General features: G+C 45.0%; 1 protein-coding gene across 3 annotated transcripts in view; it reads right to left on the reverse strand.

Annotated features, from left to right (window-relative positions):
* Window positions 1-2,479: 2,479 nt before the first annotated feature.
* The window catches only part of LENG8 (leukocyte receptor cluster member 8), a 29,756-nt gene continuing 10,807 nt past the window's right edge, over window positions 2,480-21,428 (reverse strand). Inside the window, exons 7-15 of one of the 3 annotated variants that reach the window (XR_014494139.1) lie at window positions 19,949-20,134; window positions 18,764-19,111; window positions 17,452-17,580; window positions 14,349-14,637; window positions 13,152-13,253; window positions 9,758-9,826; window positions 7,704-7,833; window positions 6,719-6,798; window positions 2,480-4,272 (exon numbers count right to left, since the gene is read on the reverse strand). Coding sequence is in view for 2 of the 3 variants with exons in the window: in XM_083376788.1 (XP_083232914.1) it covers window positions 4,110-4,272; window positions 6,719-6,926; window positions 7,704-7,833; window positions 9,758-9,826; window positions 13,152-13,253; window positions 14,349-14,637; window positions 17,452-17,580; window positions 18,764-19,111; window positions 19,949-20,134 (1,624 nt within the window). In the remaining variant the exon portion in view is untranslated. Of the gene's footprint in view, window positions 6,927-7,703; window positions 7,834-9,757; window positions 9,827-13,151; window positions 13,254-14,348; window positions 14,638-17,451; window positions 17,581-18,763; window positions 19,112-19,948; window positions 20,135-21,428 lie in introns of all 3 variants that reach the window. The other 2 variants (XM_083376788.1, XM_083376789.1) reach the window with 2 other exon arrangements.

The following is a 21,428-nucleotide window of genomic DNA, read 5'->3' on the forward strand; positions in this document are numbered from 1 at the left end:
GAAGTCTGTGCCCAGACCTGCAGCTGAGAATATTCTAATGTTCCAGCCGTTACTTCCTCTGGGGGACCACGGATAGTGTGCTGGTTAGCCACATACTAGGCAAAGGGTAAAGGTTCCCCTGCACATGCGTGCTAGTCGTTTCCAACTCTATGTTCTCTACCAGCCTGCTACCGGCCCTGCAGAAAAGGCAGGGACAAACCCTTTTACAAGAAGGCAAGAGGCTGGAATTACGCCTGCCAAATTTATTGCTACAAAAACAAACAAGACACGAACCAAGAAACAGGAGCTTTAAGAAACAGGAACTATCCAAGCGGTTGCCTTCAGCAAACCAGCCCTCCCACACATTCCCCTTAAATACAGTTCAGGGCGTGGCCTCTCTCTGCCTCCTTCCAAGGTGCCCCATTGCCTTCCTGTTTACTCCTGATTGACTGCCTCCTGCGTCGGGCGTCCTTGAACAGGGCCAGCTGTGGGTCATCTTCATCCACGCTGTCAGGCTCACAGCTGGGTCTGCATCGTGACCAGATGAGAGGGGCCTTGCTGGGGGCTCTCATCAAGCTGTCCAATCCCCTCAGCAAGCTCTTCAACAGCCCCCTCCTCCTCCTCTGAGTCGTCCGACCCAACTGCCGAACCCACAGGCTGACCCTGAATCACAACACTCTAGGGGCCGGTGCTCATCTCCGTTTCAAAGCCGCAGAGCCAGCGCTTGTCCGAGGACGTCTCCGTGGTCATGTGGCCGGCATGACTAGATGCCAAAGGCGCACGGAACGCTGTTACCTTCCCACCGTAGTGGTCCCTATTTTTTTAACGTACATTTTTTAATGTGCTTTCAAACTGCTAGGTTGGCAGAAGTTGGGATGAGTAACAGGCGCTCACTCTGTTACACGGCACTCGGGATTCGACCCGCCAAACTGCCGACCTTCTGATCAACAAGCTCAGCGTCCTAGCCCACTGAGCCACATACTACCCACAGGTTATTTACCACTCTTACATATACTTTCGAAATAACTGACCCATCTGAGCACTTGTTATGTACCTCCTTCCTTTAGTAAGACCCCTCTACACCAGAAGATGTAGCTATCCGAGGTAACCTTGTCAATTACTCTAATCTGTGATATTCTGGAAACCAAACCAGAGTTAACGTGCCATGTTAGCTCATCAATCTTCTCCAATAAGTATAATAATAATAATAATAATAATAATAATAATAATAATAATAATAATAATAATAATAATAATAATAATAATATTTAGCAGAATACTAAAGGGATTTGGCTTTAGCGGAAACTAGCAGAATCCAATTGAATATCTAGCTTCTGTATCTTTACACCTGAAATAACTGCAGAAACACTGCGCTGATATTATCCATTCCTGCAGCATGAGTTAAGTCTGAAATCTGCAAATTGTTCTACATGAAATTCTTCTGCTGGAAAAAAGTAGTCCAGCTACAACATTCCCCTCCCATGAGACAGCCACAGACTAGAGTACCGGGACAAACCAGTGACACAAATATGTAACACCTTCACACACACACCCCATTGCAAGCAGCTGAAATGTGCAAGGCTGGGGAAAAGACAAAACTTGTAATTTAGGTAATCCTTCGTTTATGATGGTAATGGGGTCTGCCCATCGTGGTTGCGATGTGTGGCGATTGTAAACGGGTTGGTCACATAAACGGCCCCCTTACCCCTGGTCTGTGCATTTCATTTGTGTTAAGTGATGCACGCATACGCGAAACCATCCCCTTCCACCACCACCACCTCCGGTTGCCAGTCTGTAGAGCTAGAAAGATTGGGGACCGCTGGGTCACACGACCGACCTTTTTTGTTGAAAACTGGAAGCAGATGCCGTTTTTTTGTTATTGTTAAAGACATAGAATAGTCATGTACTGGAATGCTGCAACCAACCATCAACGTGGTCCAGCTGCTAAGGACCCAAAGTTTAGACATGTGACCTTGAGGGGCATTCAAATCTGGTCTGTAAGTAGCTCCCAGGCAGGTCTGTCACAACCTTGACTGGTTGCTAGCTCACCAGTCGAGGATCCCCTGTATAAGCGGAAATAAACTATGGCCACCCTTTAGAACATTATTTTTATTTTTTATTTTTTATTCCATTTATATCCCGCCCTTCTCCGAAGACTCAGGGCGGCTTACAAGCTTAGCAGTAGCCTTCATTCTATGTATATGCCTGCTTATTAGGGCTTTCACACACCCCCAAGCGGCATTACAAAGTCAGCTTAACTGCCCCCAACAATCTGGGTCCTCATTTTACCTACCTCGGAAAGATGGAAGGCTGAGTCAACCGTGAGCCTGGTGGGACTCGAACCTGCACTAATTGCAGGCAGCTGGTGTTACTTAAGGAGGCATTAGTCCACTGCTCCACCAAGGCTCATTAAGATTGCACTGACAGAAAAGTTAGTCGCTTGTCACTGCGGCCCACAACCTCTGCTAGGCTTTGAACACCACCACACTGAAGCAGATGGCACTGTTTTAAAAATCTGACTTTAATCAAATGGGAGAAAATTCAGGTTTCTGAAAAGGAAAAAGGAATTTTTGAAAATCCAGCCCAAGCCAAAATATCCCAAAATTACACATGTTCGAAAACAAAAAGAAAGGGGTGTTAGAGCAAAAGAGAACAGAGGGGAAAGAGGGATTATGAGAAGCTAGAGAGACTAAGAGTGGGGGAGAGGGTGGGAGAAAGAAAACAACAGAAAAAATTATTGGACAATCTTTCAAAACTTGAAAAACAAAACTCAAACAAATGTTGACGAGAGAAAAGTGAAAATGGGTGGTGCATTTTCAAGTTTACCTGTAAAGAACTGAGGACAGAGGGAGAAAAAAAAAATAAATTAAAAAAAAAAACTTAGCATGACAACTCCAGAACACAAACAGAAGAGGAGACTGTGAAGATCATCTTGTTTGTTGATCTGATTTCACAGCTGTGCAACCGTGCCTTCGCTGGATCGTTTGTCGTGGCCACATCCTTGCGGGGTTTTGTTAACAAAGAAGTCTCTCACATCCTCCTTTGCGTTAAGAAAAAAGTCTTTGAACTGGTAGGAAATATGTGAAGACAGATTTTGCTTTGCTCTTTCCCCCCCGCAGGCTGTTTTTGTGTTGGACTGGAGAGGTGGGCATCTCTCAAGCTTTTTCATAGCCAGGCCGTAGCTCGGAAGAGGAAAAAAACTGAGACAGTGTTAGTTTTTGAGGAGCACAATAAAGAACACAAAATGCGCACGCAAAACCTGAATTTTTCATCTTCAGAGGAAACCATCTGTTAAATATTGCATCATTATAAAAGTAGAAAAACATGGATTTTTTTTTCTCTCTCTCTCTCTTAAGAAACAAAAGAATTTGTCTAGTATTATTTACAACTTGTAGCTTCTGTACAAAACCATATTTCACATATATTCACATAGAGCCATATATGTGCTCGTGTACCGGTGCCTTTTTCAGATCTGTCAAGTGGAATAAAGCAATGCCTGGTGAGACTTTTACCAAAATAATAATAATAATAATTAAAAATAAATTAAGAGGGATTGCTCTGCGGCTCAGGGAGAAAATCTTCTAGCTTCCTGAATCCTTATGACAATGAAGAGATGGTAACACACAAGGCAGCACATCATCTCCCATAATTAATCCACAGATTTCCAACTCTTTATCCTGGCAATTTCGGACTACGGGGGGGGGGAGAGAGAGACAGGGGTTCTAGCAACTCATGGATCTTGACATGAGAGGAAGGGGGAGGAACAGATGACTGTAAACGGTGCAAAAACTTAATTCTCCCCTGCAACCTCCTTTTCCCTGTTGCTGGCAAACCCCAAGACTCGTGTGACCGAACTCTCTGCTCTTCTGCTTCCGGTGATCTCGGATGCCATCTGATGTTCGCGGATCTTACCCTCTTCTATCCAAGCCGCGTGGTGGACAGCGGGCGAAGTGGCAGAGCAAGTCCCAGCTTGCCCACGGCAGCCAACTGTTATCTGATTTTATATACATATATACACACACGAAGGCCGACGTATATCTATATATATATGTACATGTTAAAAACAGGCTAGAGAACAGGGCAGTGGGTGTGGGGTTTTTTTTGTTTTTTGTTTTTTTGTTTCCTGCTTTTCAGAAATTGGCCAGGACCGCCAAGCTCTGCTTGCAGTCAATCTTGGTGGCGTCGGGGCTAGTGTACACAAGGGACAGAGCTGCAAGGAAAGCTTGGCACTCCTCCTCGCTCTCGAAGGCCAGCTCTGACACAACGTAGGAGATCGGAAGCACCGGGCGGAAACTGAGGGAGATAAAAAGAGACACTGGTGAATGGGAAAGGGCAGCACACGAGAAACTATGACAAGCCGAAATCCTGCTGACCTTGTGGCTCTTTTACCTCTAGTTACCCTGGCCAATAGGCGGAAACCAAGTCAACCCGTCTCTCAAGTTTCTCCTTCCAGTTATTTCCAAAGGCCTTGGAATGTCAGCACTGAGGACGCACCTACTGTAGGATGGTCCGGCGTTCTTATATACTGCTGCTTGTGGCCTCGCTACAGGCCTGGGCTGGTCACTCAGGGGAAAAAGCCTTGGTGGAGCAGTGGGCTAATGCCTCCTTAAGTAACACCAGCTGCCTGCAATTAGTGCAGGTTCGCATCCCACCAGGCTCAAGGTTGACTCAGCCTTCCATCCTTCCCAGGTAGGTAAAATGAGGACCCAGATTGTTGGGGGCAATAAGCTGACTTTGTAATAATGCCGCTTGGGGGGTGTGTGTGTGAAAGCCCTAATAAGCAGGCATATACATAGAATGAAGGCTACTGCTAAGCTTGTAAGCCGCCCTGAGTCTTCGGAGAAGGGCGGGATATAAATGGGATTAAAAATAAAAAATGCTGGACCAGACAGACTTCTGATAAGAGTTCGGGAGTCTCCTTATGCTGAAGAGGGGAGAAACGGAACTACTCCAAGAGGCCCTGCCACCATCATCACCACCGCCGCCACTAATATGGCAGCTTTTGAAACTGCCTTCTACCTTTTTTTTTAATGGAGCGGTTCTGAAACGCGGATTAAGAGGAAAAAAACAAAAAAAGCACTCCTTGGGAACGATTCAAGATGAACTGATGGGGACGCTTAACCATGGAAGCTGCTATCCTTTTCGCGCAATCTCTAGGAGTGATCGTTTTTCGGAAGGTAAGTCTGGTCAGATTCGTTTTCTTACTGTGTTTGCTGATCATGCTGCCAGCGTTAATACATCAGTGTGATGTGCTTTTTTTTGGGGGGGGGGGGGTTGTAACTGATTAGCCAAACCAAAAGAAAACGCTGCAAGGGGGTTAGTCATGATTCTTGCTCATCGTTGGAGAGCAGGAGACTTGGACTCAGGAAAAAAAGGAAGTGACGTCTCTTCACGACGATAGGGACGGCGTTATCAAAATTAAAGTTGTGCCTCCCGTAGTAAGAGAAACAACCCTACACCAGAATAACTTTCTACAGCATTCTTGTGAGTGATCAAGACTCTTTTTTTGGGGGGGGGGGGGAAGAAGCAGGGCAGAGAACGGTACATGTGTGCAGAAGCATAATACCTCAGCAACTAACATTTATCGTTTTTAAGAGCAAATTCAATTCTCCCCTGGTCACGAACTATTCACTATCAGAGACCAGTGTACGAAACAATAGATTTATCTTGTTTTTATCATCCACCAAACATCTTAACCTATGTCCTGGCCACTTCTTGTGCCCATGCCAGAGTTCCTTTCTGCTACCTTGACCCAACTGCCGGGGGGGGGGGGACGGGACCTGGATCATCTCTACAGCAGGGCCAAGCGTTGGTACAGCACCTCACCTCGTCTTCTCCCTATTTTATCTGCCCAAAACGTGGGAAGGGAAAAGGCCAGGAAGGAGAGCTATAAACAGGAGAGATTGCCACCCAACTGAAGAGACTGCGAGAGAACCAGGATGAATATTCATAGCACAAGGACATCTACTGAGAATGCCTGTTTCTGGTAGGCCCAAGTCTGTCCTTTCAGGTACAGAATGAAAGATAAAGAGCAAAGTGTAAACCGTGAGGGCAATCTGAGGCCTACTCCGATTCTTCCCACAAGCCCGCATTTTCAGTTTGGCTTTGCTTTGCCCTAATGGCTTATTTTATTTACTATTTGATTTATATCTCACCTTTATTTATGAAACTCAAGCCAGCGCATGCAATGTTCTACGCCTCCTATTTTCCTCTCAAGTGCCATCCTGTGAGAGGACGAGGGCTGAGGGACTTCCCAACCAGCTGCCGTGCCTAAAGGGGGGGGGGGGGCTAGAACTCACAGCCCCCCATTGCTAGCCCTGCCCGTAAACCACTTGTCGTCGGGCACTCAGATAAAAACTGCCATCACTTATCGAACGAACATGACTTCTAGATCCACGTTTCAGAGTCAAAAAGGCTTTTTCGGCGAAAGAATTTTGTTTTCTATCTAAGCAAATCAAGAAAGTTCCGGTGAACCTGCCACCTGAGGGACAGTTTGTAATCAAGCATCCTAGATGCTGGCCTTGCTAGATTGCAATTGCCACACTTACCTGCCTGGGGCAAAGCCACCTTCCTTGGAAGTTGCTCAAAGAAGTACCCCCATTTGACTCACTTCTAACTACTGGACACTAATCTGCCCCTGTGCCGGACACTGCGACAGAGGTGGAGCGGGAGGGAAGTGTGCGGGTGTGAGGCGTCCCCCCTCCCACTTCAACCCAAGGACCGGTTCAGCTCCACATACGTTTTGATCATGGCTTTGAGGGCCGTTTTCCTCTCTCGTTCAGCAAACTTGTCAATGAGGTAGCCGGACATGCAAGGGGCCTGGCGGTATAGACAGAAGAAACGGTGGTAATTGGAGAGGGCCCAGGCAGCTCGCAAGGCAAGGGCATGTGCTACACAGGGGTCCGTTTTCAACTCCTTTGTCAGGTATGCCAGCTCAGTGGTGATATCTGCAGGAGGGAGAAAGGCAAGTCACCCCCAGCTGCCTCTCAAAACAACCTGTTTCTCCACTCACAGGTGTTCCTCAAACCTACGGCCGTTCATTTAGCAACCATTCAAAGTTACGGCAGCACTGGGGGGGGGAAAGCATAATGCTGACAAGTCTTTGCGCTTATGACCGTCGGCAGCAATCCTGCGGTCACAGGATTGCGACCAGGAAGCTTCGCAATTGGCTCCCCTTTATGAGAGTTGCAGCAATCCAGGGTCACATGATCACCATTTGCAACCATCCCGGCCGGCTTCCAACAAGGAAAGTCAATGGGGAAGCCAGCAGGGGAGGTTGCAAATTGAGATCACGTGATACGCTGCTTAATGACCGCACTGCTTAACCACGAATTCCCCAGTTTCAATTGGGATTGTAATTCAAGGATCGTCAGTACTTTCATCATGAACTGACTTAGGCTAAAATATTTACTCTTCTTTGCTCTGTTAAATCCACTTTAGTCCTTAAAATCATCTTCCACAAAAGCTTCTCCAGAATTTTAAGTCTCCTAAAATGACTGACACCAGCTATTATGGGGGGGAAAATAGCTGGAAGAAAAAAGATACAGAATCTGGGAGCATCTGTACAACCGCTTGGGTTAAATCGGCAAAGATTGCGACAGGGCCCAAAGGTTTATTAAAAGAGTGTTTGTCAGAAATTCTCCACAACAGGGAGAATTCCCAGATGTTGAAGTAAATTCAAAGACTAGCCTCAAAACTGTCTCCCCACAGCCCTCCCCACATACCTCCAGAGTTCTTGGTAAAAATGTAATAGAGAATACGGTAAGCAGTGAATTCTCCAACATTTCCTGGAAGATTCTCTGCATAAAGAGACTTCAGTTGTGTCTGGCACTGGTTGAACTCCTCATGATCACCCTGGGAAAAAATAAATCATCATTAGGGAAAATATTTAAGGTGTCATATACCAGAATCTTTGCTGCAGTGTGATAGCAAATTGACTGAGCTCTCTGGAAAAGTCTGTTATACTGGGAAAGGCATAAAGAAAAAGGAAGATGATCAGCAGCAAGGACTCAATGATAGCAGTGATGGATACACCACTGGAGGGAACTGAAGGATCAGGTTGGGGATGGATCATCAATGGAGAAAATCCTCTGTAGTCAACTAAGAGCTGATGGGACAGGCAGCCCTCGACTTATAATTCATTTAGTGGCCGTTCAAAGTTACAACGGTACTGAAAAAAATGACTTAGGACTGTTTCTCATAGTTACGACCATTGTGGCATCCCCGTGGTTACGTGATGAAAATTCAGAGGCTTGGCAACTGGATCATATTTATGACAGTTGCAGTGACCTGGGATCACGTGATCAAATTTTGCAACTCTCTGATGTGGGGAAGCCAGATTCACTTAACAACTGTGTCACTAACTTAACAATTGCAATGGTTCACTTAACAATTGTGACAAAGGTCATAAAATGGGGCAAAGTTCACTTAACAAATGTCTCGCCTACCAAACAGAAATTTTGGACTCAACGGAGGTCGTAAGTCGAGGACTATTTATTTATTTATTTATTTATTCATTCATTCATTCATTCATTCATTCATTTATTTATGGGACTTATATGCCGCCCTATCTCCCGAAGGACTCAGGGCGGCTAACAACAATAAAATACAGATACAAAAGTTAAAAAGAATTAGATTAACAACCCCAAAAAATTAAAATTAATACATTTAAAATTAAAAAACATTTTAAAATCCCTATCGGCAGTCCAGGTCAGCCTGATGAAAAAGGAATGTTTTAAGGTTGCGGCGAAAGGACCGGAGATCTGGGGCCATCCAGAGCTCAAGGGGGAGTTGGTTCCACAGGGCTGGCGCTCCGACAGAGAAGGCCCTCCCCCTGGGGGTCGCCAGCTGACATTGTCTAGCCGACGGCACCCTGAGGACGCCCTCTCTGTGTGAGCGCACTGGGCGATGGGAAGTCGTTCCCGGCAGCAGACGGTCCTGCAAATATCCCGGGCCTAGGCCATGTAGGGCTTTAAAGGTAAGTACCAGCACCTTAAATCTCACCCGGAGGACGACCGGTAACCTTCATATAATCAACAATTCAATCAAAATCTGAGCCAGACAAGTTAGTTCTCTTCTGTTGCCATGTTGTTATGAGTAAAACACAAAAAGACCAATTTACACTTTTTATGCTCTGCCAAGTACAGAAGGGGCTGTTATCTTTATGTCAAGCTTATCTAATATTTACACTATTTCTATACTGCCTTGACCCAAGAGGAACACATTCACCACAGAGTAAAATCAAATCGTTTTCTACAATCCTTAAAGGAATATACTGTAAATTGCCCAAATAATTTCGGGGGTAGGAAGGTGTACATGGTTTAAAAAAAAAGGCAGGGTGACAAAGTTGTTGAACAGGACTTCCAAATCACCTCTCTAGTCATTTTGGAATCTGTTTTGGAATCTGTGCAGTAAAATAAAAGCATATTTTCAAAATTTGCCCAAGGAAACAGATCTCCTTCCACAACTAAGAAGCAAAGAGGGAAATGACTCCTACTAGATAAGATTTACTCTGTGTGGAAGTACCACGCGACAGAAGTTGACTGCTTCAATGTATTTATCCACAGTGGGGTTAAATTATTTCAAACTCAAAACAGGGCATTTCAATTTCAAGTTAAACGGTTTTGCACACCACTACATTCTTTCTTCCAAAGTGTAGCCATATCTAATATTTATGTTAATGAGAATGCAAATAGGGGAAAGATATCAATCGATAAAAATGGAGTTAAACCTGGAGCCACGGAGCATTATCTTATTAATATATTTTGCTAGGTCTTACCTTCTCCAGAGCTATTCTGGCATGGGTTTCATATACTTCCACAGTGAATTCTGCACGGATTCCTTGAACCTAAACAGAGCAAGAGAGAGATTGCCAAGAATTCATATATTAGCTTGGGTGACTTGAAATTTCTACACACAACAAGAAAGAGGTTGGAATAGAGATTCGCTTAATGACTACCACCAAAAAAGGTTGTAAAATTGGATCGGCCACAAAGGTCATATGAATGTAAATGGACAGGCTCCATTACAGTTGTCAGTTGAGAATTATCTGAGAACACTTCAATGATCCCAAATCAGGTACATACAGTGAGTGAAAAAAGTATTTGATCCCCTGCTGATTTTGTACATTTCCCCACTGACAAAGAAACGATCAGTCTATAATTGTAATGGTAGGTTTATTTTAATAGTGAGAGACAGGATAACAACAAAATCCAGAAAAATGCATTTCAAAAAAGTTATAAATTGATTTGCATTTTAATGAGTGAAATAGGTATTTGATCCCCTATCAATCAGCAAGATTTCTGGCTCCCAGGTGTCTTTTATACAGGTAACGAGCAGAGATTAGGAGCACTCTCTTAAAGGAAGTGCTCCTAATCTTAGCTTGTTACCTGTATAAAAGATATCTGCCCACAGAACAGATTCCAAACTCTCCACCATGGCCGGGACCAAAGAACTGTACAATGATATCAGGGACAATATTGTAGACCTACAGAAGGCTGGAATGGGCTACAAGACTATTGCCAAGCAGCTTGGTGAAAAGTGACAATAGTTGGTGCGATTATTCACAAATGGAAGAAACACAAAATAACTATCAATCTCTCTCAGTCTGGGGCTCCATGCATGATCTCACCTCGTGGAGTTTCAATAATCATGAGAACAGTGAACAATCAACCCAGAACTACATGGGAGGATCTTGTCAATGATCTCAAGGCAGGTGGGACCATAGTCTCCAAGAAAACAATTGGTAACATACTATGCCGTGAAGGTCTGAAATCCTGCAGTGCCCATAAGGTCCCCCTGCTCAAGAAAGCACGTGTACAGGCCCGTCTGAAGTTTTCCAATGAACATCTGACTGATTCGCAGGAGAACTGGGTGAAAGTGTTGTGGTCAGAGGAGACCAAAATCAAGCTCTTTGGCATCCACTCAACTCACCCATGTTTGGAAGAGGAATGCTGCCTGTGACCCCAAGAATACTACCCCCGTCAAACACGGAGGTGGAAACCTTATGCTTTGGGGATGTTTTTCTGCTAAGGGAACAGGACAACTTCACCGCATCAAAGGGGCAATGGACGGGGCCATGTACCATCAAAATCTTGGGTGAGAATCTCCTTCCCTCAGCCAGGGCGTTGAAAATGGTTCGTAGATGGGTATTCCAGCATGACAAAGACCCAAAACACATGGCCAAGGCAACAAAGGAGTGGCTCAAGAAGCAGCACATTAACATCCAGACCTTAATCCCACAGAAAATCAGTGGAGGGAGCTGAAGGTTAGAGCTACCAAACGTCAGCCTCTAGACCTTAATGACTTGGAGAGGATCTACAAAAAGGAGTGGGGGGAAAAATCACTCCTGAGGTGTGCAACTCTGGTGGCCAACTACAAGACACGTCTGGCCTCTGTGACTGCCAACAAGGGCTTTGCACCAAGTACTAAGTCATGTTTTACGAAGGGGTTCAAATACTAATTTCACTCATTAAAATGCAAATCAATGTATAGCTTTTTTGAAATGCGTTTTTCTGGATTTTGTTGTTGCTGTTCTGTCTCTTCACTGTTAAAATAAACCTACCATTAAAATTAGAGACTGATCATTTCGTTGTCATTGGGCAAACTTACAAAATCAGCAGGGGATCAAATGTTTTTTTCCCCCCTCACTGTATCCAGGGCAGACCGTGAATATCTTTTGCTTCCAGGGGTTTCCAATTCCTACTTCTAAAATCTTTTTTTTTACCTTCGCAAAAGGCAACAGTTGGCAATGGACAGTAGGCAAAAGAAGTAAGTTTTAAGATGCTGTCCCACTAATGTCATCTCAAGGCTAATCTATTCACAATGGGCTGGGGCTGGGTTTAACCAAACTAGCTACCAGCTAAAGAACCAGAGATCATTCTAACAATAAAAAATACTGGTTTTGTAGCTGATTTTCCTTTGTGGAATTTGAGTTGAAACTCACAAATGTCAGCTAGCAACTCAGGATCTGTCTGCTAGCAACTCAGCAAAATCTTAAAATTTGATCATTTTTTTTAATGGCATGAAAAAGCTTGAAACCCTCCTGATTTAAAAATCTTACCAATTAAGACATTTTCCAACTTTTTTTTTAAAGGGGGGGAGAAGGAGGGAGTGTTCCAGGTTGCCAAATTTTGCTGCTTCTACCAAGGTAAAGGTTTCCCCGCACATGCGTGCTAGTCGTTTCCGACTCTAGGGGCCGGTGCTCATCTCCGTTTCAAAGCCGAAGAGCCAGCGCTTGTCCGAGGACGTCTCCATGGTCATGTGGCCGGCATGACTAGACGCCAAAGGCGCACGGAACGCTGTTACCTTCCCACCGTAGTGGTCCCTATTTTTCTACTTGCATTTTTATGTGCTTTCGAACTGCTAGGTTGGCAGAAGCTGGGATGAGTAACAGGCGCTCACTCTGCTACGCGGCACTCGGGATTCGACCCGCCAAACTGCCGACCTTCTGATCGACAAGCTCAGCGTCCTAACCCACTGAGCCACCGCGTCCCTGCTTCTACCAAAGAACACTCCAATTACAGTATTTTTTATTTATTTATTTTAATTCCATTTATATCCCGCCCTTCTCCGAAGACTCAGGGCGGCTTACAAGCTTAGCAGTAGCCTTCATTCTATGTATATGCCTGCTTATTAGGGCTTTCACACACACCCCAAGCGGCATTATTACAAAGTCAGCTTAATTGCCCCCAACAATCTGGGTCCTCATTTTACCTACCTCGGAAGGATGGAAGGCTGAGTCAACCTTGAGCCTGGTGGGATGCGAACCTGCACTAATTGCAGGCAGCTGGTGTTACTTAAGGAAGCATTAGCCCACTGCTCCACCAAGGCTACATAAAGTATAAAGCTCTAGTCTAATTTGAAAACCCAATTCTTATTCTAAAGTAGCCAAAGTTCCTCTGACTTCTCCACCTTCAAAATGACAACTAGCAACCAAATATATTGAGAGACATTTTAATCCGACTACCAGAGTGGTGGCCAGCTTCATATTGTATTGATGTCTAGTTTGTTTTGGCTCTGCTAATTGTGGCTTTGAAGGATGCATGAAGACAGCCACGTATGACTTAACATGGTTAAGTCTAATCTAACATGGTTAGAAAATTATAGCTTGGCATTCAAATTGTGAATTGAGCCATGTCTTTCTGCCCCCACCAAGGCCTGAACAGGCTTACTGTGAGGTCCTGCCGGATTGATTTCATTTGCTCACAAGCGTAGGCATAATCTTGCTTCTCTTTCCAGTGGGATTTCACCGCAGATAAAGATTTTTTAAGTACCTGGGAGAAAAGAGGGAAGCACAATTTAAAGATATCTGGCAAACATTAATCAACTTCTAAAACAGCTCTGGAATAAGACTGGACATTGCCCAGGAAAAAGAGCTTTCAAAAAGGGACAAACAAAATATTTTGTACAAACAGACATGAACTGCTGATGGAGGAATGATGACCATTGTGCCAAGACTGCAGGATGGCATAATTGTTCTCCTAGATTAGCCTGCACTTTCTGTTCAAGGAATGCTCAGGGCAACTAACAGAATTTATATTTAACAGTTCTTCCGCCCCCAAAGAACACACCCAGTTTGTCATTTCCTGCCTACTGGTAAAAAAAATAGTCACTCTGCAATTCAGCAGTCCAAGCTGAAGACTGTCCATCCACCTTAACTTTAAAACATGAATACTGGGCAAAGCAATGCTGTAGAGAAGCGGAGTGGATCTTTGTTATGCACAGGATAGGAGTAAAGGAGTATATATCTTTTTTGTACCACTTCATCCTGTCTAGTACACGGTCACTAGTCTTGCACGCCTGGCTGGGCAAATCTGTTTCTTCTTCCTCTTCCTTTCTTAAAAATTTTTCACATCCTATCACTGCCTATTGCCTTGAAACCAACCCAGAGCCGTTAAAAAGGACAGGTGAAAAGAGAGAGCAAAATAGAAGGAAACACGTACTACAGGTAGTCCTTGACTTACGACCACAACTGAGTCCAAAGTTTCTGTTGCGAAATGAGTTGTTAAGTTTTGCCCCATTTTATGGCCTTCCTTGGTGCAGTTATTAAGTGAATCACTGCAGCTGTTCAATTATTAACGTGGTTAAAGTGAATCTGGCTTTCCCCATTTACTTAGCTTGTCAGAAGGTCACAAAAGTTGATTACGTGACGCCGGGGCACTGCAACCATCATAAATACGAGCCAGTTTGCCAAGCGGCTGAATTTTCATCACGGGAACATGGGGATGCTGAATCGGTCATAAGTGTGAAAAACGGTCATGTCACTTTTTCAGTGCCACTGTAACTAAATGAATTGTTGTTAAGTCGAGGACTACCTGTAGGCAGGTTCTTTGAAAAGGCTTTTTGCTTTCCCCTTGGCGGTTACTCACGGAGAGAGGCCGGACAGTGGAGGGGTCTGGGGCACAGGTGAGGCGCAGGTAATGCTTTGTGATGTCTTGGCAGGTGCCTACAATCTTCAGCTCATTCCAGTCAAGGCCATCAGAGCCAACGGTGTCAAGAGCATTGATCTGTAAGATGAGAGGCTCCAGACGCAGCTTTTTTGGATGGGCTCCGTGCTGGAAGCGGGCTGCCCTCCGTTCCTTCTTGAATTCCTTTTCAGGGTCTTCATAATCCATAGTGTTGCGTTTCCGATTGCGCTTGGGAGGACCTTGATCATGTCTGAAGAGAGAGAGAGAGAGATGAATTGGATGTGTTGCTAAGAACCTTATGTAAGCATCCAAGCAATACTTAGGAGTATTTGTGTTAACTGTTTTATGCGAATTATTGTAATCGTAGGTCTTCATGATCATTAATGCTCTAGTATCTTTCACTGATTAACAGAAAAACAGAGTTGGAAGGGACCTTGGAGGTCTTCTAACCCAGGGCTTTTCAACCTTTTCACCCCTTGTACCACTTAGGATATGGCAACATCAACAGTCGCCTAGCAAGGTGTCAAAAACTTGATGACAAAAAAAGGAAAAAAGTAATGAAGTACAGGTAGTCCTCGACTTACAACAGTTTGCTTAGTGACTGTTCGAAGTTACAATGGCACTGAAAAAAGTGCCCCCCAAGCCACAGCCAAGCAAGACACCTGACTGCCTGCCTGTCGGTGCTCTTCCTCCTGTCCGAGGTTTTCATTGTTGTGAGCATTTCTGTTGAGGATTGGCAGCGGGGGTGGGGTGGGAGGTGGTTTTTATTTCCCCCCTCTGCTGGGTGGTTGCAGCAGGTTTTGGTCACTTCGCATCCCCCTGGGACACTGTGACCGTCATAAATATGAATCAGTTGCCAAGCACCTGAATGTAAATCACAAGAGCCTGGAGATGCTGCAACATTCCAGCTGATTGGCGCTTGTTCTGGGCTCAGCAGATGTGCCGGGATCAGCACCGATCTCCAGCTGGAAAGCGGTGCTGATCCTGGTGCTTCCGCTGAGCCCTGACAGCCCTGCAGCTCCAGTCGTCTCTCGCTCAGGTTTGTGCGGTGCTGCCACCGGTTCAGCTCATTCCCCTCCCCCGCTACCACTTTTGTAGGATGGTTGCATACCACCTGCCAGGTGCCAATGTACCACAGGTGGTCCCTGTACCACTGGTTGAAAAGAAAGCCCTGTTCTAGTCCAACTTCCTGCTTAGGCAGGAAACCCTATACCACTTCAGACAAATCATTGTGCAGTCTCTTCTTAAAAACTTCCAGTGTTGGAGCATTCACAACTTCTGGAGGCAGGTTGTTCCAATCATTAATTGTTGTAACAGGAAATTTCTCCTTAGTTCTAGGTTGCTTCTCTCCTTGATTACTTTCCATCCGTTGCACTTTAGAGCATGAATGGAAGTGGGAAAATGTCACAGGAAGCAGAGAGAGAGAGAGAGAGAGAGAGAGAGAGAGAGAGAGGGGGGGGGGAGGGAGAGGGAGAGAGAGAGGGAGAGAGAGAGAGAGAGAGTGAGGGGGGGGGAGAGAGAGGGAGGGAGAGAGAGGGTGGGGAGAGAGAGAGAGGGAGGGAGAGAGAGAAAGAGAGAGAGAGACAGACAGACAGACAGACAGACAGACAGACCAGAAATGCATAGAGAAGCTGGAGAGATCCCAAGACAGCTAAGCTAATCAAAATCAGGAAAGAATTTTTTAAAGATTACATGTGTGTATAGCAATAGTACTTATATAAGCCATAGTGCTTTACAGCATTCTCTGAGTGATTTGCAATTATCAGCACATTGCCCCCAACAATCTGGGTTCTCTTTTTAACGACCTCATAAGGATGGAAGGCTAAGTAAACACTGAGACGATCAGGATCAAACGCCTGGCTGTGGGCAGAGTCAGCCTGCCATACTGCATTCTAATCACTGTGCCATCACGGCTCCTCAGTATGCCTGAATGTAAGGCCAAAACTGAAACTTCTGAAGAAATGTATGATGTCAGCTCTACAATGAACCTGGGTGAAGCTGTCTCCCTCGTTCTAGGTTGCCAGAAGAAAGGGAGGGGACGCACGCAGTGTGTCTTAGTCTAAACAATTCTGGATCCCGTGGGAACCAAGGTCATTCTATCAGTCAGCTTAGGGCAGACATGTCAAACACAAGGCCCGGGGGCCGGATCCGGCCTGCGAAGTGGATTCATGTGGCCCATGAAGCCATCCTGGAAACAGTGAAGGAATGGCCCCCACTGCCTTGGCCCTGGCCCAGAGACCCTCCTTCTGCCAGAGACCCTCAGATTTGTCCCACTCCTGCCCAAGCCCCCATAGGCACCCTTCATGCGAACGTTGTAGGGCTGGCCATGCCCACCCAGTAGGCCATACGCACTCTAGCCACGCCCACCCAGTAGGCCATACGTACTCTAGCCACGCCCACCCAGTAGGCCACGCCCACCCTAGCCATACCCACCCGGCCCCTTGAGGGCAACCGCAATGCTGATGCGGCCCTCAATGAAATTGAGTTCGACACCCCTGGCTTAGGGGGTTGGGCGTTTTGATAGAAAGCCTGCCAAATTATTCTACTGAGGAAAGGAGCCGAATGCATAGCACTGGGGTGGGAAGTTTGACTTTGTAACTCTTTTGGAGGGAATTTCAAACTTGGTTTCACTTTTGACCTTATGGATATTTTGTAACCAATAAACAAGTTCTTTGAGGAAACCTCTAGCCGCTGAGTTCTGATTTTGTTGGGTCTTTGCATAAGAACCATGACATACGATACAAGGAAAAGCCACATCTGCTATGCAAGTAATCACATGTGCCAGTAGGAAACAATCTCTTTAATAAAAACTATATTAAATCTGGCTGGGTCTCAACTGTTGGAATTGCTGAAAATCCCTAAGGATCTTGCAGAATAGGATTGGCATGCACTGAGGATTTTGTGCATAACAGTTCTGAGTACAGCACTGCTTCTTGCATTATTCCATTTCTCTTGAGGGTCAAAAACTAAAAATTTCTTACAATCCGTCTTACAAGCTCTCCTTCCAAATCACCTATTAGCAGCTATCAAGCACACCGAAAGCCCCTCTCCCCACGCAACTTGCCTTTTTCCTCGTTGTGTTCTCATCCGCCCTCTGTCCATGTGGCCTCCACGCCCTCGGTTTTTCTGAGTATTCCGACGGCCACCCAAGCGACACTCATTTCCAGAATAGGAGCTGTCTGAATCTGAATCGCTACATAAGAGGTAGGAAATATTTATATTTATTTATTTATTTATTTATTTATTTATTTATTTATTTATTTATTTATTTATTTATTTATTTATGGGATTTATATCCCGCCTTATCTCCCGAAGGACTCAGGGCGGCTAACAAGAAAACATATAATAAGTACAGAAATTAAGATAAAAATAAAATTAAAATCATCTGTGCAATAAATTAAAATTAAAAATTAAAAATAAATTAAAAATTGTAAATATAATTAAAATGCCTGTCAGTCCAGGTCAGCCAGGTGGAAAAGGAGTGTTTTGAGGCCGCGGCGAAAGGACTGGAGATTTTGGGCCAACTCAAGACCTGGCATTGTTTTATTAAATCAGCAAAAAAAAAGCTGAATAAAATGAACAATATTATTTTATTTGAACTGTAAAGTTACAGGCTTCTACTAGTCTCGGTTTGTGACTTCTCTTTTGTTTAAAAACAGAAACTTCTAGCTCCAGTGTTAATAGGCATGGTTTATATCAAAGAGGTGAAGCTTTGCAGGATCCAATCTGCGTCGGTCCCGGGAGCGGAGATTTAGTTAAGTTCCCTGAGGAGGAGCATTAACACAAGTCTGAAAAGCTTTGAAGGCTAAACCTCTGGTCCTGGTGACTAACTCAGATTAGATCCTGCAACGTTATTTTGGGACGCATACGTGTGCCTTCGTTCATCGGGGGAGTTTTAATCACCTTGGCTGGGCAGATATGCAAGAATGAAGCGATACCTCCAATGTAGAACCAATGGAACTGCACAGAACCAAGAGAAGCGTCACAAACATATTCTGTTCCAGTGATGGCGAACCTTTTAGAGAGTGAGTGCCCAAACTGCAACCCAAAACCCACTTATGTATCGTCGGGTGCCGGGTGGGCGTGGCCCATTGGGTGGGCGTGGCTGCGGTGGTAACAGCAGACTGGGTGGGACTAAAAAGTTTAATCAATTCCAATTTTGCGAGATCTTTCCCCCCCCCGCGAGTAGTTGAAATTTGATTGAACTTTTTTTTTTTTTTTTGCACACAGCAGCGGAGGCCTAAAGCGAAAAAGTTTTATGAAACACAGCTGAATGCCTAGGACTGGGGCGACGGCGCACGTGCCCAACAGAGAGGGCTCTGCGTGCCACCTGTGGCACGCCACCACGCTTCTATTCTTTGACCTCCGTTGTTTACCTTCTTCGGAAGTGGCGACTGGGAGATCGAGACGAGGACCTTGACCTAGAACGTGAATCAACACTTGAGGAGGAGCTATTTTCCTTCATGAAAACATTGCGGTTTCCAAATTTGGTGGGGAAGGCATTGCCGCGAGTCCGACCAGTCCCAGCTCCTCCGCTACCCCCCCCTCGCTGGGGCTGGGCATTGCCGCCCCCGCTCCTCTGCTGCTGCTGTTGCTGCTGTTGCTGCTGCTGCTGCTGCTGAGCAAGACTTGATGGCATAGAGGCACGTGGCGAGTGGAGAGAAGACACTTCCCAGCGCTGCTGTTTCTTCTTGGGGCTTTCAGACACGTTGTCTCGGCCCAGGCTGCAGAAAGAAGAACCGATCGGCTGAATCTTAAGAAACGGGTTTTGTGAATGAGCAAGCTACTCACCATGCCAACTAGGCCACGCACTCAAAACTCTAAACATACACACCAGCTAAAAAAAAGTTGAGCGTGTTGTGTGCTAAACCCACTAGATGCAATCAAGTCTACTAGCCTTAAGGAAAATGCATCCTGGGAAAAAAAAGGAACAGAAATCTTGGTCTTCCAAGCATTCTCCCCTTCTTAGTTCCCTAGACAGAGGTAAAAAAGTTACAAGCAGTCATCGACTTACAGCTGGTCACTTAGGGAATGTTTGAAATCATGACAGACCTCCCCAAGGGCTACTGATGACCCACGTTCGAAGTTCTGACAGTCAGGGCGCTCTTGCGTGTCACACGATCACATTTTTTGTCATCCAGCAATCGGCCCATTTATAATCATTTGCAGTGTCCCACAGTCATGTGACCACAGGTCATTACGCTGTTTTTTGTTTTTGTTTTGCTGAAAACCAATGACTGTTTCTGGCAAAAATGCCCACTGTGGGCAATGGATTTGCTTAATGACTGCTGAAATAACAAAATAGACATGGTCACATCTTGACCCACTTATTGACTGGCATGACTTATGACCATGATTCTGAGCTCAATTATGGTCGTAATTTGAGGACTACCTGTATTCAAACCTCCAGTCAGTGACAATGTTCATCACTCTCCAGTTGATTACTTCTACCTTTGCCTCTCCTTATCTTAAAATAATACTATCAGGAGGGAAATAAATACAACTCACTAAGATTAACTGGGTCATTTATGCACTTCACGTCTTCTCCCAAAGTTACTCACCCTGGTAATGGTTCCCTGCTCCAGTCAATGGTGTAGGCAGTGCCATCCTGCAGCCTGGCCTGTAGGACCTCCTTAAGGAGCTTCTCTGTGCGGTCTTTGTCCTCCTCCGACTCACAAGCGGTGAAGCAACGCTGGACGTACTCCTTCATGTCCTGGGGCCAATCTTCAGGCTTACCCGTTGAAGAACTGTACGGAAAAAGAAAATATTAAAATAGGAAGACTCCACTAATACGGAAACGCACACTTCAAAAATGGTTAGATTATTTGAAAGGAAGCTAAACATTTTGCAAAACGTCGACGACTGGAAGCTTAATTATCTCATTAGGCAACCTGTTCCATTCCACCTCGTTTTTTAACACAGTGTGCTCCATATTTAAAAATTCGCAGGCTGTCTCATTGGCCCAACTGTTCCCGGGTCATATTGTCACCTGGCAATTCATGAGCAGAGTAGTTGAGATTCAACCAACAATCTGAATAACCCTCCTAGGGCCTTACAAGGGCGATACAGGTAGTCCCTGACCTACAGCCACAACTGAGTCCAAAATTTCTGTTGCTAAGACAGTTGTTAAGGGAGTTTTGCTCAATTTTATGACCTGCCTTGACACAGTTGTTAAGTGAATCCCTGCAGTTGTTAAGCTAGTGACACAGTTGTAAAGTGAATCTGGCTTCCCCATTGACTTTGCTTGTCAGAAGATTGCAAAAGGTGATCCCATGACACCAGGATGCTGCAACCGTCATAAATATGAGCCAGTTGCCAAGTGGCTGAATTTTGATCACATGACTGTGGGGATGCTGCAACGGTCATAAGTCACTTTTTTCAGTGCTGCTGTTTGAACGGTCACTACACAAACGGCTGTAAGCCAAGGACTATCTGTATTCATTATCCAATGAACACCATAGCCGTGCATCCAAATGTGTGGGCCTAAAAGACCTAGCAGCACTAAGATCTGATTTACCTGCTTCTGTCCTCTTGACATTATTGTTTCCTGTCCAGTGCATCATAACCTATCTAAGGAGAGACATTCTCCAATAGGCTACTGCCACATTATCACAGCATTCCCCTGGACGTGAGGCATGCTCTTTTACAATCTGCAAACATCCTCACAGAAACACACATGATTTTATTCCATACTTGTACTCCCTCACTTAATTAGTTGCTTAGTGACTGTTCAAAATTGAAACAGATGCTCCAAAGCAACAACCTGAGTCTGGAATTCCGAAAGCAGCGTCCCACTGTGGCCACATCACCATATTTTCAGTGTTTGGCAACCGGCTCACTTTTCTGGAGGGTTGCAGGGTTCAAAGTCACATGACCACGATTTACATGTCACCTGCTGGCTTTTCCAGCAAAAAACCATCCATAGGAATGAATTGACTTGCTTTATGACCGCTATGTTCACTTTACAACCATCACATAAAAGATAGTAAAACTGTGTCAGTCACGTGGATGTTTCTAACTTACAACCATCATGACTTACGA

Source organism: Vipera ursinii (assembly GCF_947247035.1).
Source record: "Vipera ursinii genome assembly, chromosome: Z".
In the NCBI taxonomy this organism is placed as follows: domain Eukaryota; kingdom Metazoa; phylum Chordata; class Lepidosauria; order Squamata; family Viperidae; genus Vipera; species Vipera ursinii.